Genomic DNA, 22,495 nt, shown 5'->3' with positions numbered 1-22,495 from the left:
TGGGATTTGGAGATTTAGAGTCATGGTTTCATGTGACATCCCAGTTAATTGGCCTAATAATGTGTTTAGTGCTTTTGTTGTATCTCCTAGTTCACTGTATAGTGCCCAGGATCTTAAAGGCTTAAAAGTTGCCATCCAGGGCACAGCAATTGTTCTCTATTCACCTACAACAAGAGAGGAAGGAGAGTGAGGAATAGGAGGGGAATATGAATGTGTGGCTAATTGCTTCCATGAACGATTGTCTCCAGAAGAACTGAAGAACTGAATGGTGCCCGGCTACCATTACTGACTATTTGGATCAAAGGTTCTGTAGAAGAATCTTGATCAAAAATGCAAAACAGAATTTCAAATCCTCATGGACTCTAGACTTTCCAGAGATATGGAGGGTGGATGAATCCCTGAAACTTTTACCCTGAAAGGACTTTTAAACCTTAAGCCAAAAATGTCCCATGAAGTCTTCTGAAAACTGAATAATAGTTCAGCTTGTACAGTATAAAAGCTCTATGTTGAGCACTGTGCTCTTTTAAGAACTATCTATATGGGATTGAACTGACAACAGCAACATGAAAGACTTAGACAGGAACCTTACAGAAGAAGTGAGTTTATGTTAATGAGGGAGGAAAAACTCAGTAAAGGTAAGAATGGTTGCACAACTAGAAGAATGTAATCAATATCACTAAATGATCCCTGTAGAGATTATGGCATTGGTGTATGTTTTGCTGTGTATATTCTCAACAACAAAAGAAATAAAATTAAAAAGAAAATTCCAAGCCATGACTATAATAAATTAACTTACATCTTTACAAGTATTTTTCAGCAACATTTTGTAGTTCTCTGTGTAGGAATTGTGATATTATTTATTGAATTTATTCTAGAGTATTTGAATTAGATACGATTATAAATTAAATTTTCTAATTATTCCTGGTATACAGAAATATAATTAGTATATATATTTGAATTTGTATCCAGTGAGCTTGCTAAATTCACTAATCAATTTTAATTTACCTACTGATTTTTGGGGGAGCTCCGGTAGCATAGTGCCTAAGGCACTTGACTGCTAACCAGGTGGTTCAAGCCACTCCTGGGAGTGGTCACTATGAGTCATGTCCCACTCAATGACACATAACAACAACATAGATTTTTGGATTTTCCACACACAATCATGTCATATGTGAATAACAGTTTTCTTTCTTTCTTTCCTTGCTTCATACCATTTTATTTCTTTTTCTTGCCTTATTGCATTAGCTAGGACCTCCAGTACAGTGTTGTATAGACCTAATGTATAGACCTGATAACCTTTCTTATTCCCAATCTCAGTAAGAAAAAAAGTTCAATATTTCACCATTAAGCATGATGTGAGCTGTAGGTTTTTTGGGTTTTGCTTTGTTTAGAGGATTTTTGTTTTGTTATTGTTTGTTTTTAAGGGAGTATAAAATTGGGAAGGTCCCCTCTGTTCCTAGTTTGCTAAGAGGTTTTTGTTGTCGCATCTACTACCAAAGTCCTATGGTTTGTCTTTCTTTCTTTCTCTGTTAAAGTGAGGAATTGATTGATTGATTTTTGGATAGCAAACCAATCTTACTAACCCTTTTCTTCCCCCATGGAAGTTTGCAGGTTCTAGTTGAATTCCACTAAAATGACCTCGTGGGCTACGGTCTTAGACAGCAGAACATAAACTCCATTTGGGGCGGAGCCCTAGAGTCACCTCCCTCCCATACACACATTCCACATTCTGTGTCCCACGAAAGACTCACTCCCTCAAAATAAATAAATAACCCCGGGCTTCTTGCCTGTGAGGCCAGCGCCAGTCCCGCCTCTTGGCAGCAAGCCTCTGCATGCGCTTGCCCCTTAGAAACCCAGCTGGACCCTCACCCAGCAGAATCCAGCGTTGAAAGGGCAGCTGGATGGGGAGAGTCAAATCAGCAGGTCAAGGCCCGGGGAACCCACTACCCACAATAATCTAGTCTCCACGGCCGGCGCTCGCGACCCCCCACTCCCACCCTGCGCGCGGCGACTTTAAGAGAGCCGGCGCGGAACTCGTCTCTGGGGCTGGAGGCGGAGGGCGCCAAGAATGCCGGACTCCGACGAGAGCGCTCGGGGGACGAAGCTTCGCGGGGTGGCCTCCCCCTCTGCGTCCCCTCAGCATGTCCACCCCCCAGTCGTCCAGCTCCTGCCCCCTCAACTGCCGCCCCCAACCTCGGAGATCCCTCCTCCCTGCAAAGCCCCTCCAACCCCACCACTGTTCCACCTCCATGCTCTGCCCACAGCCGGGTTGCAACCCCAGCCCCCCACACCACCTCTGGTCCACTCGGCATCCGTCGGACCCCAGGCCGGGCCCCCACACGCCCCGAGGCCGCGGGGGGGGGGAAGGACGGGGCGCCCGGCTGGGCCTCATCCACATGCAGGGGACGGAGCGTCGCGGCGGCCGCCAGGAAAGGACAAAGGCTGTTCCGCCGCCGGCCGCATCGTGCCAGGCTCGCCCCGCCCGCCGCCCCGGTGGCCCCGATGCGGCCCCCTTAAGTCTGTCCTGCGGCCTGGTGCTGCATAATCAGAACAGTTCCGGACAGAGGCATCCTCCCTCGGGCCTGCACTCCCACCTCCCTCCCGCGACCTCCTGGGCCACCGCGTGCCTTTCAGTGTCCCCTGGGCAGTTGAGGTGGCCTGGCCTCCTTGAACCCCTGAACAGATGCTGTGTTGAACTATGTGGGGCCCACGCCAAGGACCAGAGTTCTAGTCTGCTGAACCCTGCCCCACACCAGTGACCAGCCGCCAGCATTAGGACTTCCCGCCAGAAGAGCCCTCTCCAAGACTCCCACAAAGGCCTTGAGTCTCTTCTGGATGAGGGTTGGGGCTCCAGGTCTTCACTCTGACTCCATCTCCCCAAACCTTTGATTGTTGGTGCTTAGGATCTCCTCACGCCTCAAAGGGGTCCCACCTACACCAAAGTTCCCACCCCTCCCACAGCTGTATCTCACCTGGCCATCACCACCTAAAGGCCAAGAAGGAATCAGAAGACACCTTAGACCAACCACTTGCTTTGTGTTCTTGTTACTTATCTTTGAGCCTCAGCTTCCACCTGTAGAATGGACCCAGTGCCCTCTATGTCTCCTCTTCCAACACATATACACTCAGGGTCGGGCCAGGGTTTAAGGCGTATCGAACTGCTGGCACACAATGAATTCTCGATACAGGACGGTTATCGTTGCCAGCTTCCTCAGTCTCCTTCAGAGCAGGGACAATCTTGTCTTTGAGCTCTGCTCACCCCCTCACTCCTAATCTCTTGTATTAATGGAACTGAGCACTGGTGTCCTTTCCTCCGCTTAACTAAATTAGAAAGTTCTTCCTAAATCTGCCCGCAAGTCCTCTCCTTCCTTCCCGGGTCAGGCTGAGTAAGGGAAGAGCTGGGGGTAGGGGGGAGTTCCCTTTAAGGGAGATGGGGGAAGGGGCTACCGGCCAGCTCTCTTTCCGCCCCTCCCTGGCCCGGGCCGCCCAAGGCCCTGGTCCCGGGCCCCGCGCCAGCGCATGCGCCCGCCTGTGGGCGCTGTCCGGGCTGCGAGGACCGGCAGAGCACAGACGGACTGACGGACGGACCGGCGGCCGGCCGGACGACGGGGCGGTGCAGGGAGCGGGAAAGCGACGGGACAGCGACATGGCCGGCCACACGCAGCAGCCGAGTGGGCGCGGGAACTCCATCCCTGCGCCCTCGCCCTCCCCTGGCCCGGGCCCGGGTCCCGGCGCTTCGGAGCGGGTGGCCCTCAAGAAGGAAATTGGGCTGGTGAGCGCCTGCACCATCATCATCGGTGAGCGGGACCCGAAGTGGGCGGGTGCCCGGGACAGCGGGGTCGAAGGGTGGGCGCCGTCCTGCGGCTCGGAACAAGGGCCACCTTCTTTCTGGACGCTCCTATGGGGTCTGCGGCGGTGAGACCGCGGGCGGGTGGACGCGGGTAGACCTGGTGCGTCTCGGCTCTAAGCGCGTTCTGAGTCAAGGCAGGGGCTGACAGGGCGCCTATAGACCTTTTTGTTCCCATTTCTCCAGGCGCCCTGAATTTTTCTTTCTTCTTCTTTTTTTTAACCTGAAGGAGATGCAAGTTTCATCCACCACTGTAATTCTTGCCCTGCCTTTACTTGGCCGTGGGGCTTTGGCAAGTCAAATACCCTCAGTTTTCTCATCTATGAAAATGGAAATAATGACTATGGCCATTCCTTGAGAGCCAGAAGAGGGTCTGGGCTGTGGCACCAGCTGAGCCCCTCCTGTGTGCCACACCTAGGTGTTGTGGGTGCAGCAATTATTCTTCTAAAATGAGGAACTGTAGTTAGACTGGACAGGTAGAGCCAGCCCACAGGGGAAGTGGGTCAGAACATGTAATCACTGCAGAGTTTGGCAGCAGGATGCAATGGAAGGGGGTGAAGCTCAGTGCCTGGGGGAGGCCAGAGGTGGGGTGGGCAGACCAAGCATGCCTGAAGGTCAGCGTTCCCTGGGCAGGGATCCTGATGCTCACAGCCCCTAGGCCTCTGGCCCAGCTTCCCCACCTGTGAATGGATCCTTCTGTCCTGCCCGCAGCTCTTGTGGGCAGAGGGCTCAGGGACAGAGAGAACAGTGGTTGGATTTTTCTCCCTTTGTCCTAAGTCGTGAACTTAGGACTCCTTGGGACTGGGGACTAAGCTACATATGTGCCTGTGTTCCAACGGGTGCCTCTGTGGCCCTTCCTGTTTCCTTTGCCCAAGGACATGGATGACTGGGGCTTTGACTGTTCCCAATCTACCACCTGTCCAGCCCTTCCCCTGCCCTAGATAGTGGGGGGCTGCTTGTACGTCAACTTCTCCACCACCCATCCACCCTTCGACCCCTGGAAATAGAGAAAGCTTGCTGGCTTAGGAGGGCAGACCCAGCATCTCCACTTCTTTCTGCTCTGTGTCCACACTGGGAGCTCCCAAGCCAGGTTGGGGCTGACTCTTGGCCACTCCCACACTCACACTGAGAGTTGTTCCTGAACTCAGCCCCTAGACAGGTAGCTCTACTATCTCATGCAGTTGCCCTTAGAATGGTCCCTCCCAGGAGCTAGTCCTGATCCAGCCCTAGTTGCCCCTGCCTGGCTGTCTGCTGGGAAGAAGGACTGCCCACCCCACCCCCCAACTTGATTGGGAGAATGGTTGGACCTTTTCCCTGATTCCTACTTTCCCTAGGAGCCGCCCACTCCCAGAAGGAGGAAACATGCATGTCATGGACGGTCTATGGCACCAAGAAGGTGATAATGTCTGGAACCAAGTTCAAGGCCAGGCAGATTCAGAAAGATACAACTCTTCCTAGGCTGCCCCAGTAAGCCCAATATCCTTGAGTTGTATTCCTACCCTGTCCCGTGTAACATCCCACCCACCTCAGGTCAGATAGAGGCCACTAGGCTCCTCTCTTTTCCTGAAAGAAGGCCATGGTGGTGGTGGAGGGGAAAAGTGGTCTAGTTAAACACCACACACCTTCTTCCAGGGCAAACGCTGTGGAAATTTTCCCAGGCAGCCCCAGGTCTGGCCTTACAGCTCTGCCAGCCTTCAATTCATTCTTGTTGTTCAAAGTTCCCCTCCTGCCCTGTTGCCCCTAGACCTTGAAGACTGAACTGGGGAGCCCAAAGCATGGCCAAGGCACTAGATCCAGAACTAGAACCCCCAGCCTACGGTGTTCAGTGTCGTCCCATGATCCTGGCTTGGGGAGCTTTGCCAGTTACAGCAGGGTAGAAGGCTGAACTAGGCACGAGACAGGCAAGGAGAGAAGCTGCTTGAACTAACTAGAAGGTGATGAGGAGATAGGGGCAAGGAGCTTTCCTGCCCTCGCTACCTAATTCTTGAGAACTATACATCCTGCTCCACAATCTCTTCTGGTTTGTCATCAGTTACTGAACTTCTCTCAGAAGCATCCAAACAGAGCCTCCAGGAGATCCTATACTTCCTTCACACTCTATCCCCCACCCCATCCAAAACTGAGGAGTGGGTTCCTACCCAAGAAACAGGGAGCCGTGGCAGGGAGGGCCATGAGACTCCACCTAAAATGTGTTTAGGGCTGCAGCTGCTGGCTGCTGCAATGAGCCTCTAGAGGGGACAAGCCAAAGAGAGTGGAGCAAACTGGGGCAGGGACCAGGAAGGACAACATTGTCACATCCAATATCTGTTTATACCACCTATTAGTTCATTACAGTACGAAAAGATGTGTTTCCACCTTGCAAGGCAAGCATTTGTATATCCATTCTACAAATGCAGAAACTGAGGTTTAGAAGTCAAGTGACAGTGCTGCCAGTGGTGGACCTGGGATTTGGAGCCCAAATTGGACCAAGTCTGAGTGACCCCAGTTCAGTGCCCTTCTTCATACCGCCCTGGTGCTGGACAAAATTGGAGCCAGATTCAGAGCCTTTGATGGGGGAAGGCTGGGATAGAGCTAGGTTTTCTGAGTTCATCCAACCAGGGTTTACTGAGATTCCCACCCCATTGTTGATGAACAGGTGAACAGGGAAGTCCCCCATGGAGGCTGTACACACAGGTTCTCTCTTTCTGATTCAGGAATCTCTGCCAGTTCTTTCACCCAGATCAAGCCCAGAGAAGGGACCTACCCAAGTCCTAGCAGAGTAAGGGTTACACCTGAGTCTGCTGACCAGGCTGCCCCTTCTTTCACTCTTTGCATTTGACTCCAATATCCAGCTCATGCAGGTGTTTGTGGGTCAGGCACCAATATGCTCAGGTCCTCAGGGGTCTGGGTCATGAGTCCCATCTCCTCAGGAGCCAATCCCTACTCATACAGCCATAACCAGGTCCTTTTCTGTGGTCTGTAGCACTGGAAGTGGCTGGACTGCTCAGAGGATGGACCTCTCCAGGACTTCAGCCCCTCCACACTATAACCCTGAGGAGATATAATCACACCTAGGTGTTTCTCTGTGCCTCTACCACGGCCCCAATTTACAGATAAGGAAACTCAAGACCTGAGGTGGCAACCAGCGCAGAACCAGATGCCCTTGGCGTGCTCTGGATCACCTTTGGGGATCAGGACAGCATTAGCTACAAGCACTGGACACGTTCATTTATCTATTTAACCAATATTTATTGAGCTTTCACTGTGTGCCAGACACTGTCCTAGGTACTGGAGACGCAGCAGGGAATAACACAGACAGAATCCCTGTTCTCCTAGAGCTAGCATTCCAGTAAAAGGATCCAAGAGCAAGCAAGATAAATAGGCCAAGTACACAGTAAATTGGGGTAATGATAAGTAGTACTAAGATGAGAAAATTAAGCCAAGGAGGAGGATATAGAGTGCTGGAGATGGCCGATTTTCCGTAGCAGATGGTGGCATCCTGGCTGGGGGAAGCCTTGTAAGCCCAGTAATGACTCTGCCTTTTTCTCTGTGTCAGAGGGAGCCCTGGGTAGGTTTTGAGTAGGATGGAATGGAATGTGATTTAGGTCTTACCAGGTTTGTTCTGAAGAAGAGGCTGTGGGGAGCAAGGGCAGAAGCAAGAAACCCTGTCACATTGCACTCACCAGGACAAATGACCATGGTGGCTTAAACTAGGGTGGTGGCAGTAGAGGTGCTGAGAGGAGGTTCAGTTCCAGATATATGTGGAAGGTAGAGCCACAAAATTTGTTAATGGACTGGATCTAGGGTGTGGAGAAAGAGAAGTCAAGGTTCTAGCCTGAGCAGCTGGAAGATGGTTTGCTATATGTTGATTAAAGGATGACTGTGACAGGAGAAAGCTTTGGGGAAAGGGAAGGTGAAAGTTGAAAAATCAATTTTGAACATGTTAAATATGAGATGCCTACTTGCTAAGTAGTTACTTAAATATAAGGAAGCTTGGTTGTGCAAAGCACTCAGCTGCTAACAGGAAGGTTGGTGGTTTGAACCCACCAGCCACGCCAAGGGAGAAAGATGTGACAGTCTACTTCCATAAAGATTGACAGCTTAGGAAACCCTGTGGGACAGTTCTGTTCTGTCCTATTGGGTCATTTTGAGTTGGAATCAACTTGACAACAGTGGGTTTGGTTGGTTTTGGTAGATGGATATATATACAGGTTTAGATTAGTGGAGAGGTCCATATTAGAGGTATAATTTTGGGGTTGCAAAAAGATAAATCATATTCCTGGGGACTAGACAAGAACAGCAAGGGTGTGAGTGTATAAAGAAGCAAGAATGTTAAGAAGCCAGGAAAGATCAGAAGATACCAGCAAAGGAATCAGAAGCCACAGCCTTAGGAGGAAGTCTAAGACAGGTGGTGTGCTAGAGGCCGAGTGAGGAGGGAGGATCCACTGTGCCAAATGCTGCCATCGGGTCACGTAACATGAGGTCTGGGGTTTGATGGTTGAATTCAGCAATGGAGAGCTCATCAGTGGCCTTGACAAGACTCACCCTGGAGATAGAGTGCAGGCTGAGGCTTGCTGGACATCTCTGCTGGGACTGCCCAGGCTCTGCAGTGCTAGGCTGGGCCATGCAGGGCTGAGCAAACCAGGCAAATACACTTCCACTTGCCCCTCTCTAGAAAGGAAAGAGGGTTAGGCCAGAGGTGCACACCAGGCAATTAGCACTTTCAAGTATGTCCTGGAAATGTCCCCACTCCCTTCCCTGGCCTTCTGCTAAGACCTCTGGGGGTACATCTGCTCCCCCAGAGGGGTGCCTCACACATGTTCACCACAAAGATGCTCATGTGCAGGGGTATAGACTGCATCCAGGTCTTAGGAGGGTAGAAGAACCCTCCAGAGCAAGGCTTTGGCTGCTGACCCCAGGTGGTTGGTATCTCATGGGGGTTAGGGAGGTGACAAGAGCAGGTCTTCAGAAACCACATGAGACATCATAGGGTGTGTCCAAGATGGGTGACAATAATGAGATCCATAAGCACTTCCAGGGACCTCCAGTGTACACCATGAGCCAAGAGCATTAGCCTTCCATCACAACACTGGTATGATAGATAAGAAGACCCAGAAAGGTGAAGTAGATTTTCCAAGGCCGCACCATGTAGATCTGGGATTCAACCCAGATCTGCCAGTTCCCAACAGTAAGCACCTCTGCCCTGGGTCTCAAAGGTCTTGGGCCTACTCATGGCAAAAGGGAGCTCTCTCCCAGAGCCCTCATGGTCATATGCTAAGCAGGAGATTCTGGGACTCATTGCCCAATGCCAGGCAAGGAGGTGTGGCTTACGACTAAGCCATGATCAGGCCCAGGAGCCCCAAAGCTGCCTGGGACTTCAGGAGTCTCTCTCTATCAGGCCATCCTGTGACATCCTGAGGCCCTATTGTGGCTGTACTTACTGGAACACACATGGAACTAGGCCCGGTAGATCCTCTCCCATCGCAGCAGGTCAGGGTACAGACTTACCCCTCTGGAAACGCAGGACCCACCCAGGGTGGCAAATAAAAGAATTGCTTCCTGATTGTCCTCTGGGCACCATGAGAGTGGACAGGGCCCAGGCTATAGGGGCCAAGGCAGAACGTCAGGGAGGGCCTTCTGAGGGTGTTGTCACTTCAGGGAAGCCAGTGAGCTCGGAAGAGACCTTGTACAGTGGGACATTTGCAAACCCTGAACAGACCATCTTCTCGGGCCCCATGCAGATGTGCCTCTGAAAAAGTCAGGGTAGGGCAAATATCATTTGCTGCCCCCTAGCCCAGTGGCCCCACCTGGCAGATGGGGAAACTGAGGCCCAGAAGGGCAGCGTAGTCCTGGGCTCACACAGCTACTGGATGTGTCTCCAGGGATGAGAGGTGGCACCTGGCACCCTGACCTGACAAGACCTTCCTGCCCATTCCCCAAATCAGACTCTGCTCGTTCCCCCACATACACGCCATGGGCAGGTGATTTGTTCCACAGACATGACCTCCATGGTCCACCTCAAGACCTCCATGGTCTGCCGCTGCCTCCCAGAAATAGGTCAGCGCACACCGCAGCCGCCTCCAGGGAACAATGGCCCTTTCTTCCTTTCTCCACAGAGCCGGGTAAGCCCCATCAGGCCAAACATCTTAATGTGATAAAAACCACCCAGTGTAGGCTGAGGGAAGAGGGCAGGCAGGAGGAGACTTGAGGGAGACTTGCTGGTGGTGGGTACCCTCAGTGAGCACCTACAGGGACTGTGGAGTCCCTGTCCCATTTGGTAGAGGGGAATGTAGCGGCCTCTACATATCTGTGGTCAGACATTCACCTGGGCACTCAGTAGTGTCTCCCAGCCTGTCCCACCTCCTTTTCTTCCTCCAGACCTGGATACCCCAAGGCTGGCCTCGTCCATGGCTGTCCCCACCCCATCAGGCAGATCTGATTCAGCTTGGGTCTGAACACCAGGCTCTGAGAGAGGAGGCTTAGGCCTGAGCCCTGACTCCTGTAAGCAGCTCTGAAGGTCCCTTCTCCCTCCCCTGGAATTATTCTGGAGCTGGGGATCCCAGCCCTGTCCTCAGTTTCTGCTCTCTGCCTTCTTTCCTTCTGCAGCTCATCCAAGCCCATTGCCCCTGTGGTTCCTTGCAGAGATCCACCCACTCCCCATTGTGGCAGTAGCAACCTATAGACAAAGATGAGGTTTTTCTGCCACCTTTAAGCACAGACCAGGGGCAGATGCTAGATGTTGTCGAGGTCCAGAGCAAGAGGCACCTGAGAGCCTCAGAAATGCAGTCACCATTCCCAAACACCAGCCCCTTAGAACTATTTTGGAAAAGGTCCTGACCTGTAGCCTGAAGCCACGTGTCTGAAACAATACTGGTCCCCACCCTCACCCCCCAAAGCCCAGCATCCATGTCTTCAGCCACTGCATCTGGGTTAGTGATGTCCCTTTCTGGCCCTAGGCATAGAGGATGAGATGCTAGATGTGACTTCCCCTAAGGACTATGCCTGTGAGGCCCTATGGGCTGCAATGTGTAGAGTGCTAGGGTCCCCTAAGGCAGGTGGCTCGAGGCCCTGGATGCTTCCTTCCCAAAGGCACCCAGCTCCTTCCAAGGCCACCCAGCCCCCACTGGCTTCCAACCTCACTGGCTTTTGGCAAATTTTGTCCCGCCAGGTCCTGAGAACAGAAGCTCTGCCTGCTGGATAGAGCAAATTCAAAGGCCCTTTAGAAACCTCACAGCCCACCCAGGCCCTGGACACCCAGGGTTGATGAAAGAGGCAGCCCTTCTCCCCTTGGGAGCAGGACAAGGATGCAGCTTACCTCTGGGGGTTAGGGAGCAGGAACTCCTTCTTCCTTATCTAGATGTGTTTAGGGCTCCTGGGATGTGACCAGAAAACCAAGCAGAGTGTCGTGGCTGTCCAGACTGGAAATCTGTGTCGGCTGGGGGGTGGGGGCAGGGGGTAGCACCATGGACAAAGAGTGAATGCAGATTGGCGGCCACAGCTGTGTCCTTGTCCAGCCCCACTTGTAAGCCTGGCAGGTGGAACACCAGGACTCTGGCAGGTGGGGGTGATCCTTCTCGAAGGTCCAAGCCCCCAGGTCCTAAAAAGTTTGACTCTCACCCATGTGGCCTGTAGGTTTTGAGATTATTTCCTCTTGGACAGGTCTTAGTATGAATCTCCAGTAACACCACCTGATTCATTTGCACAGATAAAGAACCACCCTTCTTGAAAAGGGGATCCCAGAACATGACCTGCCTTTTCTCTGACTGCCAGGGAGCTAAAGGCTAAATAGATGCTCACAGAATCTCACTTATCCCAAGAGCCAGCTCTGTACTCCATGGCTCAAAGCTGAGCATTCCCTGCTGTTTCAGGAAGCAGAGGACACCTGCCCTTTCCATTTCCAGACACCTGGGTCAACCGGGGTACTGCTTCTCCTGCCCATTCTGCCACCCCTTTGTGTCACAGTCCCTTCTTAGAGGGCCAGGTGGGGACTTCTGCCCCTATTTCAAAGATGAGGGAGTCAGTCTTGCAAGTCAAGTCATTAATGCCGCATTGGATGTCAAGCCATTTACTCAACCATTAGTTCAATCAAGTGATGGAAATGGTAACATGCTTGACTGCTAGGAGCCTCAAAAGAAAGACCTGGCAATCTACTTCTGAAAGATCAGCCATTGAAAATCCTATGAAGCATAGTTCTACCCTGAGACATGTGGGTCGCCATGAGTCAGAATTGACTCAATGGCAACCAGTTTGCTAGTTTAGTCAATAGGTATTTACTGAGCACCTACTATGTGCTAAAGTGCTGAGATGAGCAAAAGCAGGTGCCTACTGGTAATGTTGCAGACACTACATGTTCTGGTTACCTAGTACCACTCTGACAAGAATATACCACAAATGGAATGGCCTTAACAAACAGGAGTTTATTCTCACAATTTGGAGGCTTTAAGTCCAAGTTCAAAGTGCCAAGCTCTAGGGGTTGGGTGAAAGCCCCTCAGCCTTGGGCTTCAGCTCTGCCTCCAGCTCCTGGCCCACTGGAGCTAGAGGCTTTTCTTCACTCAGACAGGTGCTGGCTGCTGAGGCTGCCAAGCCCAAGGTTGACAAGTAAAAAGGCACAGTCCCGATATTACCAAACCACACAACAGGCCATTAATTTAAGTTCATTGTAAGTCCCAAGGTCGGCAGAGTATGGCAGGCTGCTGAACAACGACACAGCTACATGGCAGGGTCCAAGCGTGCCATATGCTAGTGACCATTCCCCAAGGCTTTTACTTAAATACAGGAAGCAGACCACATTCCCTAAGGCAGTTACTCAGCTGCTCACAGTAGATTCCACCATGGAGTTGATTGCCAGTCTCATCATGGGGAATACTACATCCAGCTGCGCAGCCACTCAACCAGGCCCAGCTAAGTTGACACACAAACTTAACTACCACACTACACCACACAGAATCACCCCAGTGAAGATGAAAAGCACATCTTGAAAATGAGCAAAAGGTTCACAGACAGGCTCTCATTAGCCCCTCATGGTTACCCCTTTAAAGATGAGGTTGGAGAGATAAGCAAACAAGGCCTTGCAGGAGTGAGTGAGGAGAGAGCCCCAGGTCTCCTGACCCTGAACCTCAATTTTCCATTGTGTTCCTGGGAATGGGAAAGTGACCTCTGCTTGCAAGCAATGGGCTGCCCCAAGTGGGGGCAGGGCAGCTGTCTGTGTCCAGGCCCTAGGCCAAGCTGAGAGTCTAGATCATTTCTGTCTTGATGGCTGCTGACCAGCCCCTAGCCTTCTACCAATTCTTCTTCACTCCACTGTCCCTTGCTCTGGATCTGAAACATTTTAATGCTAACAAACAGTGTGTCTGCATCCTGAGTTCTGTGTCAGGGAGGATTGAGGAGGAATGGGAGAAGAGCTTTCTGGTGGGGAGGGAGAAGATAAAAGATAAAGAGAGAAAGTACAGAGCAGAGTCTAAGGAACCATGGGACTGTGAAGTAGGAGGGGCCCAAACCCAAAGTAGTCAAGGAGGACTTCATGGAAAAGGTGCTAGTCTTCACCATATGGAAAAGTGGCAGGAGAGTGACATGGTCAAGGTCTTGTCCTTAAGACTGGCCAGCAGGTTGGAGGGAGGCCAGGTGGCTAGAGGCTAAAGAATAAGAAGGCCTCAACCAGGGCAAGGGAATGAGTCTGGGCTAGGCAGGGATGTGTAGGAGTGATCACCACCCTGCCATTGTTCAGGGGGCAGAATAAGTTCACTTGTGCTTGCTCTCCTCCATGAGGGAAGTGAGGGTGGAGGGACTCAGAACAGGACCCCTCTCTAGCAGGAAATCCTGGATGGATGGGCAAGGTGCCATCTCCCATACATGGGAATGGGTGAGAAATGATGAGCTCGGAGTGAGAGACTTGGCAGGTTTGAGGGGCTGAGTGGCATCCACGTGCCTCAAGGCCCACCTCCTCCCAGCTCCCCAGAGAGCATCCCAGGCTCTCTCATTCCCTTACTGCAGCCTCCAGAGCCCCACAGAGAAGCCTGGGCTGCTCAAGGGGACCCCAGGCCTGACCAAGGCCTGATGCCTCCCCCATCTCTCCACCCACAGGGAACATCATTGGCTCGGGCATCTTCATCTCACCCAAGGGTGTACTAGAGCATTCAGGCTCTGTAGGCCTGGCTCTCTTCGTCTGGGTCCTGGGTGGGGGCATTACTGCCCTGGGCTCTCTCTGCTATGCGGAGCTGGGAGTCGCCATTCCCAAGTCCGGCGGGGACTACGCCTATGTCACAGAGATCTTCGGGGGCCTGGCTGGGTGAGTGTGGGACACTGGTGGGGCAGGGGACAGCTTCTCTGGAACAAGATGGCTTGTTGGGCTCTGGACCTTGATTCGTTCTGCTTCCCACATCACAGGGAGGTCACAGGGGTTGGTGGAGAGAAAGGGTTGAAGGGTCGGGCAGCCTTTCAAGGCCAGGTGAATGACACTAATGCCCATCCCACCCCAGTCTACCCCTTTCAAATAGAACTCCCTCTAAGCCCCAGTCCCCACTTAATGCTTATGGGTAGGTAGGATCTTACTGTCTGAAACCACTAGTTAATGCTACTATCTAGGCAAGGAGAGGGGCTTGTTTAGGAATCTCATATTCAAGAGGTAGAGAGGGAGGTGTGGTATTCCTATCACACACCCCGTAAGAAGTCTCCTTTAAATAGCTCCCCTGGCATTCCTTTATTCATCAATGAACATTTGCTGAGTACCTAAATTGTGCTAAGGACTGGGGACACAGTGATAAAAAGACCCATCCTGACCTGAAGTTGATCCCAGTGCAGAGAGGAAACAGCCATTCAAAAGGATTAAGACCTAAAAATTCCTGCTTTGATGGAGTGTGTACAAGAGGCAGCTGCCAAGCAGCCAAGACAGTAGGGTGCATGCCTCCTAGGAAAAGCACCCAGGAAAAATCATGTTTGCATCAAGGCTTGGAAGAAAGGTAGAATTCTTCCAGGCTGACTAGGCAGAAGGTCAGCGTGTACAAAGGGCAGGTGGCCTGGGCAAGCACAGTGTGTCTGCTGCAACTAGAGGACAAGGACAGATTTATGGGCAGGTGTTGTGACTCTGAGGGGGGTTGGGTGATTAGAAGCTGTCCCATTTGTCCAAATGAGTGATGCCAAGGGCCTGAATTCAGGTACAGGCAGATTTCAGAATAATCTAGAAGACTAAATCAGCACAGCATGAGGGAAAGAGGGTGCAGTGAGAGTGATACCTGCTTTCCCATTAAAAGGCTCCCTAGACCATGGAGCTTCCCCCGAGAAGAGGAGACAGAGCATTCAGGGTAGGACTGGCCACATTGGTTGGGTCTAACGCACTTCCAGAGAGATGCTTAGTCAGGTCTCGGGTGGGGTCTGGAATCAAAAGGAAAAGTCTGGGTGCAAGTATACAAAGTTTGTTCTGAGGGACGTGGATCAAGGACCTGTAACTGGGTGGCTGTGGATGGAGCTCGAGGGCTCCCTGTGGGTGTGTCTGGAGCTGGAAGAAGGTGAGAGGGAGAAGAAAGCCCAGCACTATTCCCCATGGGTGCACTGCATTGGCAGGGCAGGCACAAGAGAGCACCCAGCAGGGGAGAAAAGCCATGGAACTGGGGCATCCAAGATCCAAGAGGGTGAGGTTCTTGGTTTCCCAGGGCTGCTCTGGTAGCGTAGTGCCTAAAGCACTTGACTGCTAACCAGAAGGCTGGTGGTTCAAACCCACCAGCCACTCCTCGGAAAGAAGATGGGGCAGTCTACTTCCTTAGTGATACTGCCTCGAAACCCAAAGAGGGGTCGCTATGAGTTGGGTCTGACTCAATGGCACATAACAACTATATAGCATACCATAAAATGTGTGGCTTTACAGAACAGAAGTTTCTTTTCTCACAGTTCTGGAAGACAATTGTCTGAATTCAGGGCAGGACCATGCTCTCTTTGTCAGCTCTAGGGGAAGATCCTTCGTTGTCTCTTTCAGTTTCTATGGTCCTGGACGTCTTGGCGTTCCTTGGCCACAGATGTATCTCACCTGCTGTCCTCTTGTGTGGCTCTCTGCCTGTGTCTGATCTCCTTTACAAGACACCATTCAGAGGGATAGGATTAGGACCCACCCTACGTAGCACCTAACACATTTAACTGCTAACCAGGAGGCTGGCAGTTCAAACCCACCAGCCACTCCTTGGAAGGAAGATTGGGCAATCTACTTCCATAGCAATACCGCCTCGGAAACCCAAGGAGGGGTGCTATGAGTCGGATGCAACGTAATGGACAGTGGGTTTGGTTTTTTGGGTTTACTCTGGTATAACCTCATTTAACTTAATAGAAAACCTGTTTCCAAGGTTTTCCTGGATAGAGTGGGAGAACAGTGTGGAACAAAATTCAAAATCATAAAAAAGGGAGATGAGTTTTGCTGGTCTAAGAGAGCCTGGTGAGACCCCACCTAGATACCCTTCAGGTCTGGAACTGAACTCACTCTTGTGGCTTCCAGCCGAACAATAGACAGGCATAAGGGGTAAACATTTACATCAGGTAGATACACTTCTTGGAACAATCAATTGTGGGAGAACAGAAAGGCAGGGTTTGCAAAGGGAGATAGCTCGGGTTGGGGGGTGAGGCAAGAGTGCATAGGAGGGAAGGGCACAGGGAAGAGGTAACTACAGGGAGGAAATGAGAAGAGAGCTGTTACATTGTGGAGAATTGTAGTCAATGTCATAAAGAAAAACATGTATGGAATGCTATATGAAAAATGAGTTTGCTCTGTAAACTTTCACCCAAATAACAATAAAAATTACAAAAAAGAAAAAACCTATTTCCAAACAAGACCACATTCACAGGTATAGGGATGAGGACTTCAACATATCTTTTTTGGGGCCATAATTCAATCCATAACAGGGTGCAGAGTAAGAGGGGGGTGCAGGGCTATAGAACAATGGTGAGGACCAAGAGGAATGCACTAGAGGTCACCAGTGTCCCTGACAGAGGCAGTCTGTACCCTCAAGTCCTGGCCAGGCCTTATGGGACTACCATGGACTTCCTTCACTACCACCACCTCTGGGTGGAGGCAGAGCCCTGGGGAACAGCTCTGACCTCACAGCCTTGAACACAGGGACCTCATATGCACCTGGGCAACTTGCAGAAGTGAGATGCAGGCAGAAGGAGGATGAAACACTCCCCACTGACAGCCAGGGTCCTTTACAAGGTCAAGGAAGTGGCTCCTCTCTGGTCTGCACCCAAAAGTAAATGTTTCCTTCAGGAAGTATTGCAACCCATACCCCACCACCTGACAGTGAGGCTGCAGAGCTCTGCTGAGAATTGTGACTGGGGCAGGGACCAAAGGGAATAGCCTGTGCAGCTCAGGAAACAGCCTGTGGCCAAGAGGGCTAGGCAGTCATTAGAAAGGCATTTGCTTCAGAGGCCTCCAACCCAAGGTCAATCGCTTAGATGTCTAAAAGTATTTAGCCTTCTCTGTTAAAATGACCCATAACAAGGTCACCCTGGTCTTCCTGGACCTGAAGCCTCTTCCTGGCACCCTTGTCAGCCCTTGGGTGCCTGTTCCAGGGTAACAGTTCTGCATATCTGGGCCAGCTTGGCTGGGAGGGACACAGGATGGTTGTCCCACTCTGGCCCTCACTGGTTTGTTCCAGCTTCCTGCTCCTCTGGAGTGCTGTCCTCATCATGTACCCCACTAGCCTGGCCGTTATCTCCATGACCTTCTCCAACTATGTGCTGCAGCCCGTATTCCCCAACTGCATCCCACCTGCTGCTGCCTCCCGGGTGCTCTCCATGGCCTGCCTGAGTGAGTACCTGCTCCTGGGGCCTCCGACCCAAAGCAGCCCAGCTCCCCAGGCCCACCCCTTTTCCCTGCCCCTGTCAGGGAGGGCTTTGAGGGTGGGGTTACTCTAGCAGCCAGTCCCCCAAGAAGTTGGCCTCTGGGTTTGGGGTGCTCTGCACTCCAGCTGGTGCAGGGCATGCCCTTCTACAGCCTGGGCTGGCATTGGCTATAGCCCACAGTGAGGGATCCTGGCCTCGGGTGCCCACTGGCTGCCTGCACCAGTAACTGCTTCCTCCCCAGTGCTCCTGACATGGGTGAACAGCTCCAGTGTGCGTTGGGCCACACGAATCCAAGACATCTTCACAGGCGGAAAGCTTCTGGCTCTGTCACTCATCATTGGCGTGGGCTTTGTCCAGATCTTCCAAGGTAGGGCCGGGGTGGGCATACAGACAGGGCTGAAGAGATGATGCTGACTTTTGACCTCTGGGCCCCCAGGACACTTTGAGGAGCTGAGGCCGAGCAATGCCTTCTCCTTCTGGATGAAGCCCTCCGTGGGTCACCTGGCCCTGGCATTCCTCCAGGGCTCCTTTGCCTTCAGTGGCTGGAACTTCCTCAACTATGTCACCGAGGAGCTGGTTGACCCTCGAAAGTGAGTGGGGGGTGGCCAGCAACCTGGGAGGCAGCCCCTCTTACTCTTGTCCAAGGGCAAAGCTATGAAGTGAGGGCCACAGAAGAAGTGTGCTTGGTGGGCTGGAGGCTGCACCCTGAGCCAGCAAGGGGTACCAGCTCTCCTCAGAGAAGACCACTGCTTCTGTGGCTCAGACTGGTCATCACATGACCACAGTGGGTGTACAGGTGAGTCCCTGTTGCTCCACAGAAATGGCTCTGGAAAGAATCAGGACACTTGAGCTCTAGATCCCAGCCCTACTCTGCATGCTATGGAGTCATAGCCCCTTACTGGGCCTCAGAAACACTGGGTATCATGTGTCCTCCTGCTGTAAATGGAATCAACTATTTGCATTTGACCAAAAATCATACGCAACACAATCCCTAAAATAAAGCTGATGACTCCATCTGATGCTTAGACAGAAATCTTGGCAGGAGACAGCTGCAACTCCAGGAACACCAGTAGGGGTAAGGAGGTTGATGGAGAATCCTAGGCAAGACTCTATACACCTGTGGATTGGTCTCTAGCCAAGGCTAATTTTGGCTGTATGCCCTTTTCTAATGTGCAGACATTAGACTCTGCCCTAAGGGTATGATGTGACCCCTCACCCTCATCTGCTCTTACTTCTACCAGCCTGTACCCAGGCCAAGATGAGGGTGACAGACAACAGCGCTTAGTGCTCCAGACAGCAATGTTGTTGTTGTTGTTATGTGCCGTCGAGTTGGATCTGACTCATAGCGACCCCTCCTTAGGTTTCCGAGGCAGTATCACTACAGAAGTAGATTGCCCAAACTTCCTTCCAAGGAATGGCAATACATCCCCCTTTCCTGCCCCAAGCCTCCCAGCAGACAAAAGAAATGGAGACTCAAAACCGTTCCCTTGGCTCCTGCTTTCCCCTCAGCCCTGGGCACCATTTCCCCACCCCACGAGGAGTTGACACTGATGTGCTCCAATGACTGCCCACAGGAACCTACCTCGTGCCATCTTCATCTCCATTCCACTGGTGACCTTTGTGTACACATTCACCAACGTTGCTTACTTCACTGCCATGTCCCCACAGGAGCTGCTGTCCTCAAATGCAGTGGCCGTGGTGAGTGGGGGTCCCTGCTGGGTCCCTGGCTTCTGCCCTGTCCCCTACCACAGCCTTATGCATGGCCTTTCTTTTGTACCCATCAGACCTTCGGAGAGAAGCTGCTAGGCTACTTTTCATGGGTCATGCCTGTCTCTGTGGCACTTTCTACTTTTGGAGGGATCAATGGCTACCTTTTCACCTCCTCCAGGTGACTGGGCTGGGGAGAGGGTGGCTGTAGTGAGGTGAGGCAGATGCACTGGTATACACAAGCAGGGCTGGGGGCCAAAGAAAGGGAAATACAGCCACATGGAGTCCACCTGAAGCTGGGATAGTGAATGTCCCAGCAACAAATGTCTGATCCCAACTCTCAAGTAAAGAAAGCAAGATGGAAGCAGGTTAGATGAGGAGAAGAACTGCCCAGTAGGACTGCTCCTCCTAATAGTAGGAAGTCAGAGGTGAGAGCTCAAGGGGGCATCAGTTCCAGAGCTGACATCCAGGTCCCCCATCTCTGTCCCCACCCTTCAGGCTATGTTTCTCTGGAGCCCGAGAAGGGCACCTGCCCAGCCTACTGGCAATGATCCATGTCAGGCGCTGCACCCCTATCCCTGCCCTCCTTGTCTGCGTAAGTTGGGGAACCAGGCTGACCAGGGCTCATAGTCAGGCCCACTCAACAATGGTGGGATTTCTGGGGTAACAGCAGGGATGGCCCTGGCCGTGGCAACAGCCCACAGTGGGTGTGGGGAGGGTCTAGGCTGACCCTGACCTGCTGGGCCTGAGTGAAACAGGCCCAGGGCATCCTGCCCAGAGTGGCAGGAGGCAGCAGACCAGCCCTCAGACCTGGGTGTTCCCCCAGTGCGGGGCCACAGCGGTCATCATGCTTGTGGGAGACACATACACCCTCATCAACTACGTGTCCTTCATCAACTACCTCTGCTATGGCGTCACCATCCTGGCCCTGCTTGTGCTGCGCTGGAGGCGGCCAGCACTCCACAGGCCCATCAAGGTGAGGCCCGGGGAAGGGGGCGCTGCCCAATGTGCTTTAGGTAGTAGGAGTGGGGCAGGCAATGACAGTAATGGTGATTCTAACTTTTCCCATGTGCTGGGCACTGCAAGGGGTTTTACCTTTAATCTACATACCAACCCCAGAAAGTGGGTGATTTTAATATTCCTTGTTTCCAGATGAATAAAGTGAGGCTAAGGAGCTTGCTCAAGGTCATGCAGGCAGCTTGCAACAGACCCAGGATTCCATGCTGGGCCATAATTCAATCCATAACAGGGTGCAGAGTAAGACGGGGGTGCAGGGCTATAAAACAAAGGCGAGGACCAAGAGGAATGCACTAGAGGTCACCAGTGTCCCCTGACAGAGGCGCACTCTATACCCTCAAGTGCTGGCCAGGCCTTATGGGACTTCCATGACTCACTGCCATTGAGTCAGATCATACTCATAGTGACCCCTCCTTGGGTTTCTGAGGCAGTATCACTATGCAAGTAGATTGCCCAGTCTTCCTTCAGAGGAGTGGTGGGTGGGTTTGAACTGTCAGCGTTCTGATTAGCAGTCAAGTGCCTCATGAGGTCCCCTCCAAAAAAAACGAAAGTGAGCTAAAAGTCTGTTCATTTGCATATAAATCCTTGCACTGGAGATGTGCTCAGTGCCAGAAACTCAAAACACCAAAACATAATTGACCTTCAGCCAAGTCTCCCCACCCCCAAAACACACACACACACCCGCGTAGGGCTCAGAGCGGCTGAAACTTTGACAAATCCTCAACAATTTGGCAGACTGATCATTGCGTGAATTGGCTCCCAGTACGCTGGGCTGCTGCCAGGAGAGAGCCCAGGGACAAGCAGGAAGGTGCTCAGAGCTGTGGCAAGGTTGAGGGGGACTCCTTCAGAGCTCATGCTCACTCTCCACCAGGTGAACCTGCTCGTGCCAGTTGCGTACTTGGTCTTCTGGGCATTCCTTTTGGTCTTCAGTTTCATCTCAGAGCCCATGGTCTGTGGAGTCGGGGTCATCATCATTCTCACAGGAGTGCCCATTTTCTTCCTGGGAGCGTTCTGGAGAAGCAAACCAAAGTGTGTGCACAGACTCACTGGTGAGCCGGGCAGCCTCCCCGAGGTGGCAGGGCCTGGGTATCGGACCCTGTTAGGGCCAACCCGAGAGCTGGGGTGGCAGGACAGGGCCCAACCACCCCCAGATGTCTCCCAGAAATATGGCTGAGGAGTCCGGGATCCGGCCTGTAAGAGGGGGCAGTTCTGTGAAGACTCCTGCTCGGGGGAGGTGTCCAGTGTCGGGGTTGCTGCTATCCCACAGGGCAAGACCCATCTGGCCATCTCTCTGCCTACCCTCAGAGTCAGTGACATGCTGGGGCCAGGAGCTGTGTTTCGTGGTCTACCCCCAGGGCTCCCCTGAGGAAGAGGAAAACGGGCCATGCCAGCCCTCCCCACTCCCCATCTCAGACAAGCCCTTGAAGACACAATGAGATGCTTGTGGAAACGGAAGCAGCTGTTTGTTTACATGTTGTTTATTGAGGAGGTGTTTTTGCAAAAACTTTTCTTCTGGAAAAAAAATATCCAATTCTTAGACACCTGTCGTAAGGAAGCCCTGAAGATGTGGACCGGGTTTCCTGCCTTAGCATTGCCCTGCTAGCCTTTCCTGAAACGGTCTATAAATAAAATGGGGCTGGTTGTTTGCTTGTGCCCAGGCGAGTCCCTGGTGGGCACCAGCAAGTGCTGCAGAGGCATAACTCATGAGGTGGGCGTGCATGGTACTGGCTGGGGAAGGTGTCAAGGAAGGTGTCCTTGGCATTTTGGGGCTATGAGCTTGACCCAGGCACTCCCTCTCCCAGGCTTGCTCCTGGGCCTGCCTCAGGCACTGTGGGGTCCAGATCCATCCCTCCTCAAAGCAGCAGGGAAGACTGAAGAGGTTCAATCTCCCTCTTACCCAGGCCCCCGAGTACTAGCCTACGGCTCAGCACCTAGGAGAGCCCAGTGGTTCCCAGCTCAGATTGTTTTCCTTCCCATAAACCACAGACCAAATGTCAGGACTTCAGAGCCTCAACCCCACCTTCCTGGTTTACAGAGGGGGAAACTGAGGCCCTGAGATAGGATGGGATGGGTTGGGGCACTGTTGATTGATGCCTCCACCTCTGTCCCTGAGGCAGCAGAAAAGAG

The 22,495-nt window shown here is 52.2% G+C and overlaps 1 protein-coding gene across 1 annotated transcript; it reads left to right on the top strand.

Moving 5' to 3' along the window:
- The first annotated feature begins 3,637 nt into the window (after positions 1 to 3,637).
- Positions 3,638 to 21,804, top strand: SLC7A10 (solute carrier family 7 member 10). Its single transcript, XM_007954342.2, has 11 exons — positions 3,638 to 3,797; positions 13,907 to 14,111; positions 17,458 to 17,609; positions 17,886 to 18,011; positions 18,081 to 18,234; positions 19,219 to 19,342; positions 19,429 to 19,532; positions 19,850 to 19,946; positions 20,178 to 20,327; positions 21,240 to 21,417; positions 21,674 to 21,804. Exons 1-11 carry the CDS (start codon positions 3,647 to 3,649, stop codon positions 21,802 to 21,804), a joined length of 1,572 nt encoding a protein of 523 aa, XP_007952533.1. The 5' UTR covers positions 3,638 to 3,646.
- The last annotated feature ends 691 nt before the right edge of the window (positions 21,805 to 22,495 follow it).

This window comes from Orycteropus afer, unplaced genomic scaffold, assembly GCF_000298275.1.
Source record: "Orycteropus afer afer isolate SDZICR_OR568_19922 unplaced genomic scaffold, OryAfe1.0 scaffold00459, whole genome shotgun sequence".
NCBI lineage: Eukaryota > Metazoa > Chordata > Mammalia > Tubulidentata > Orycteropodidae > Orycteropus > Orycteropus afer.
The sequence above is the reverse complement of the archived record's forward strand: the minus strand, read 5'-3'. Positions and strand labels throughout refer to the sequence as shown.

What these genes read in the sequence shown, in the direction of transcription:
- SLC7A10 (XM_007954342.2), top strand. Translation starts at nt 3,647, where the DNA reads ATGGCCGGCCACACGCAGCAGCCGAGTGGGCGCGGGAACTCCATCCCT. An exon ending in TACCTTTTCACCTCCTCCAG is followed by an intron (nt 19,533 to 19,849) that starts GTGACTGGGCTG and finishes CCCACCCTTCAG; the next exon opens with GCTATGTTTCTCTGGAGCCC. An exon ending in CACTCCACAGGCCCATCAAG is followed by an intron (nt 20,328 to 21,239) that starts GTGAGGCCCGGG and finishes ACTCTCCACCAG; the next exon opens with GTGAACCTGCTCGTGCCAGT.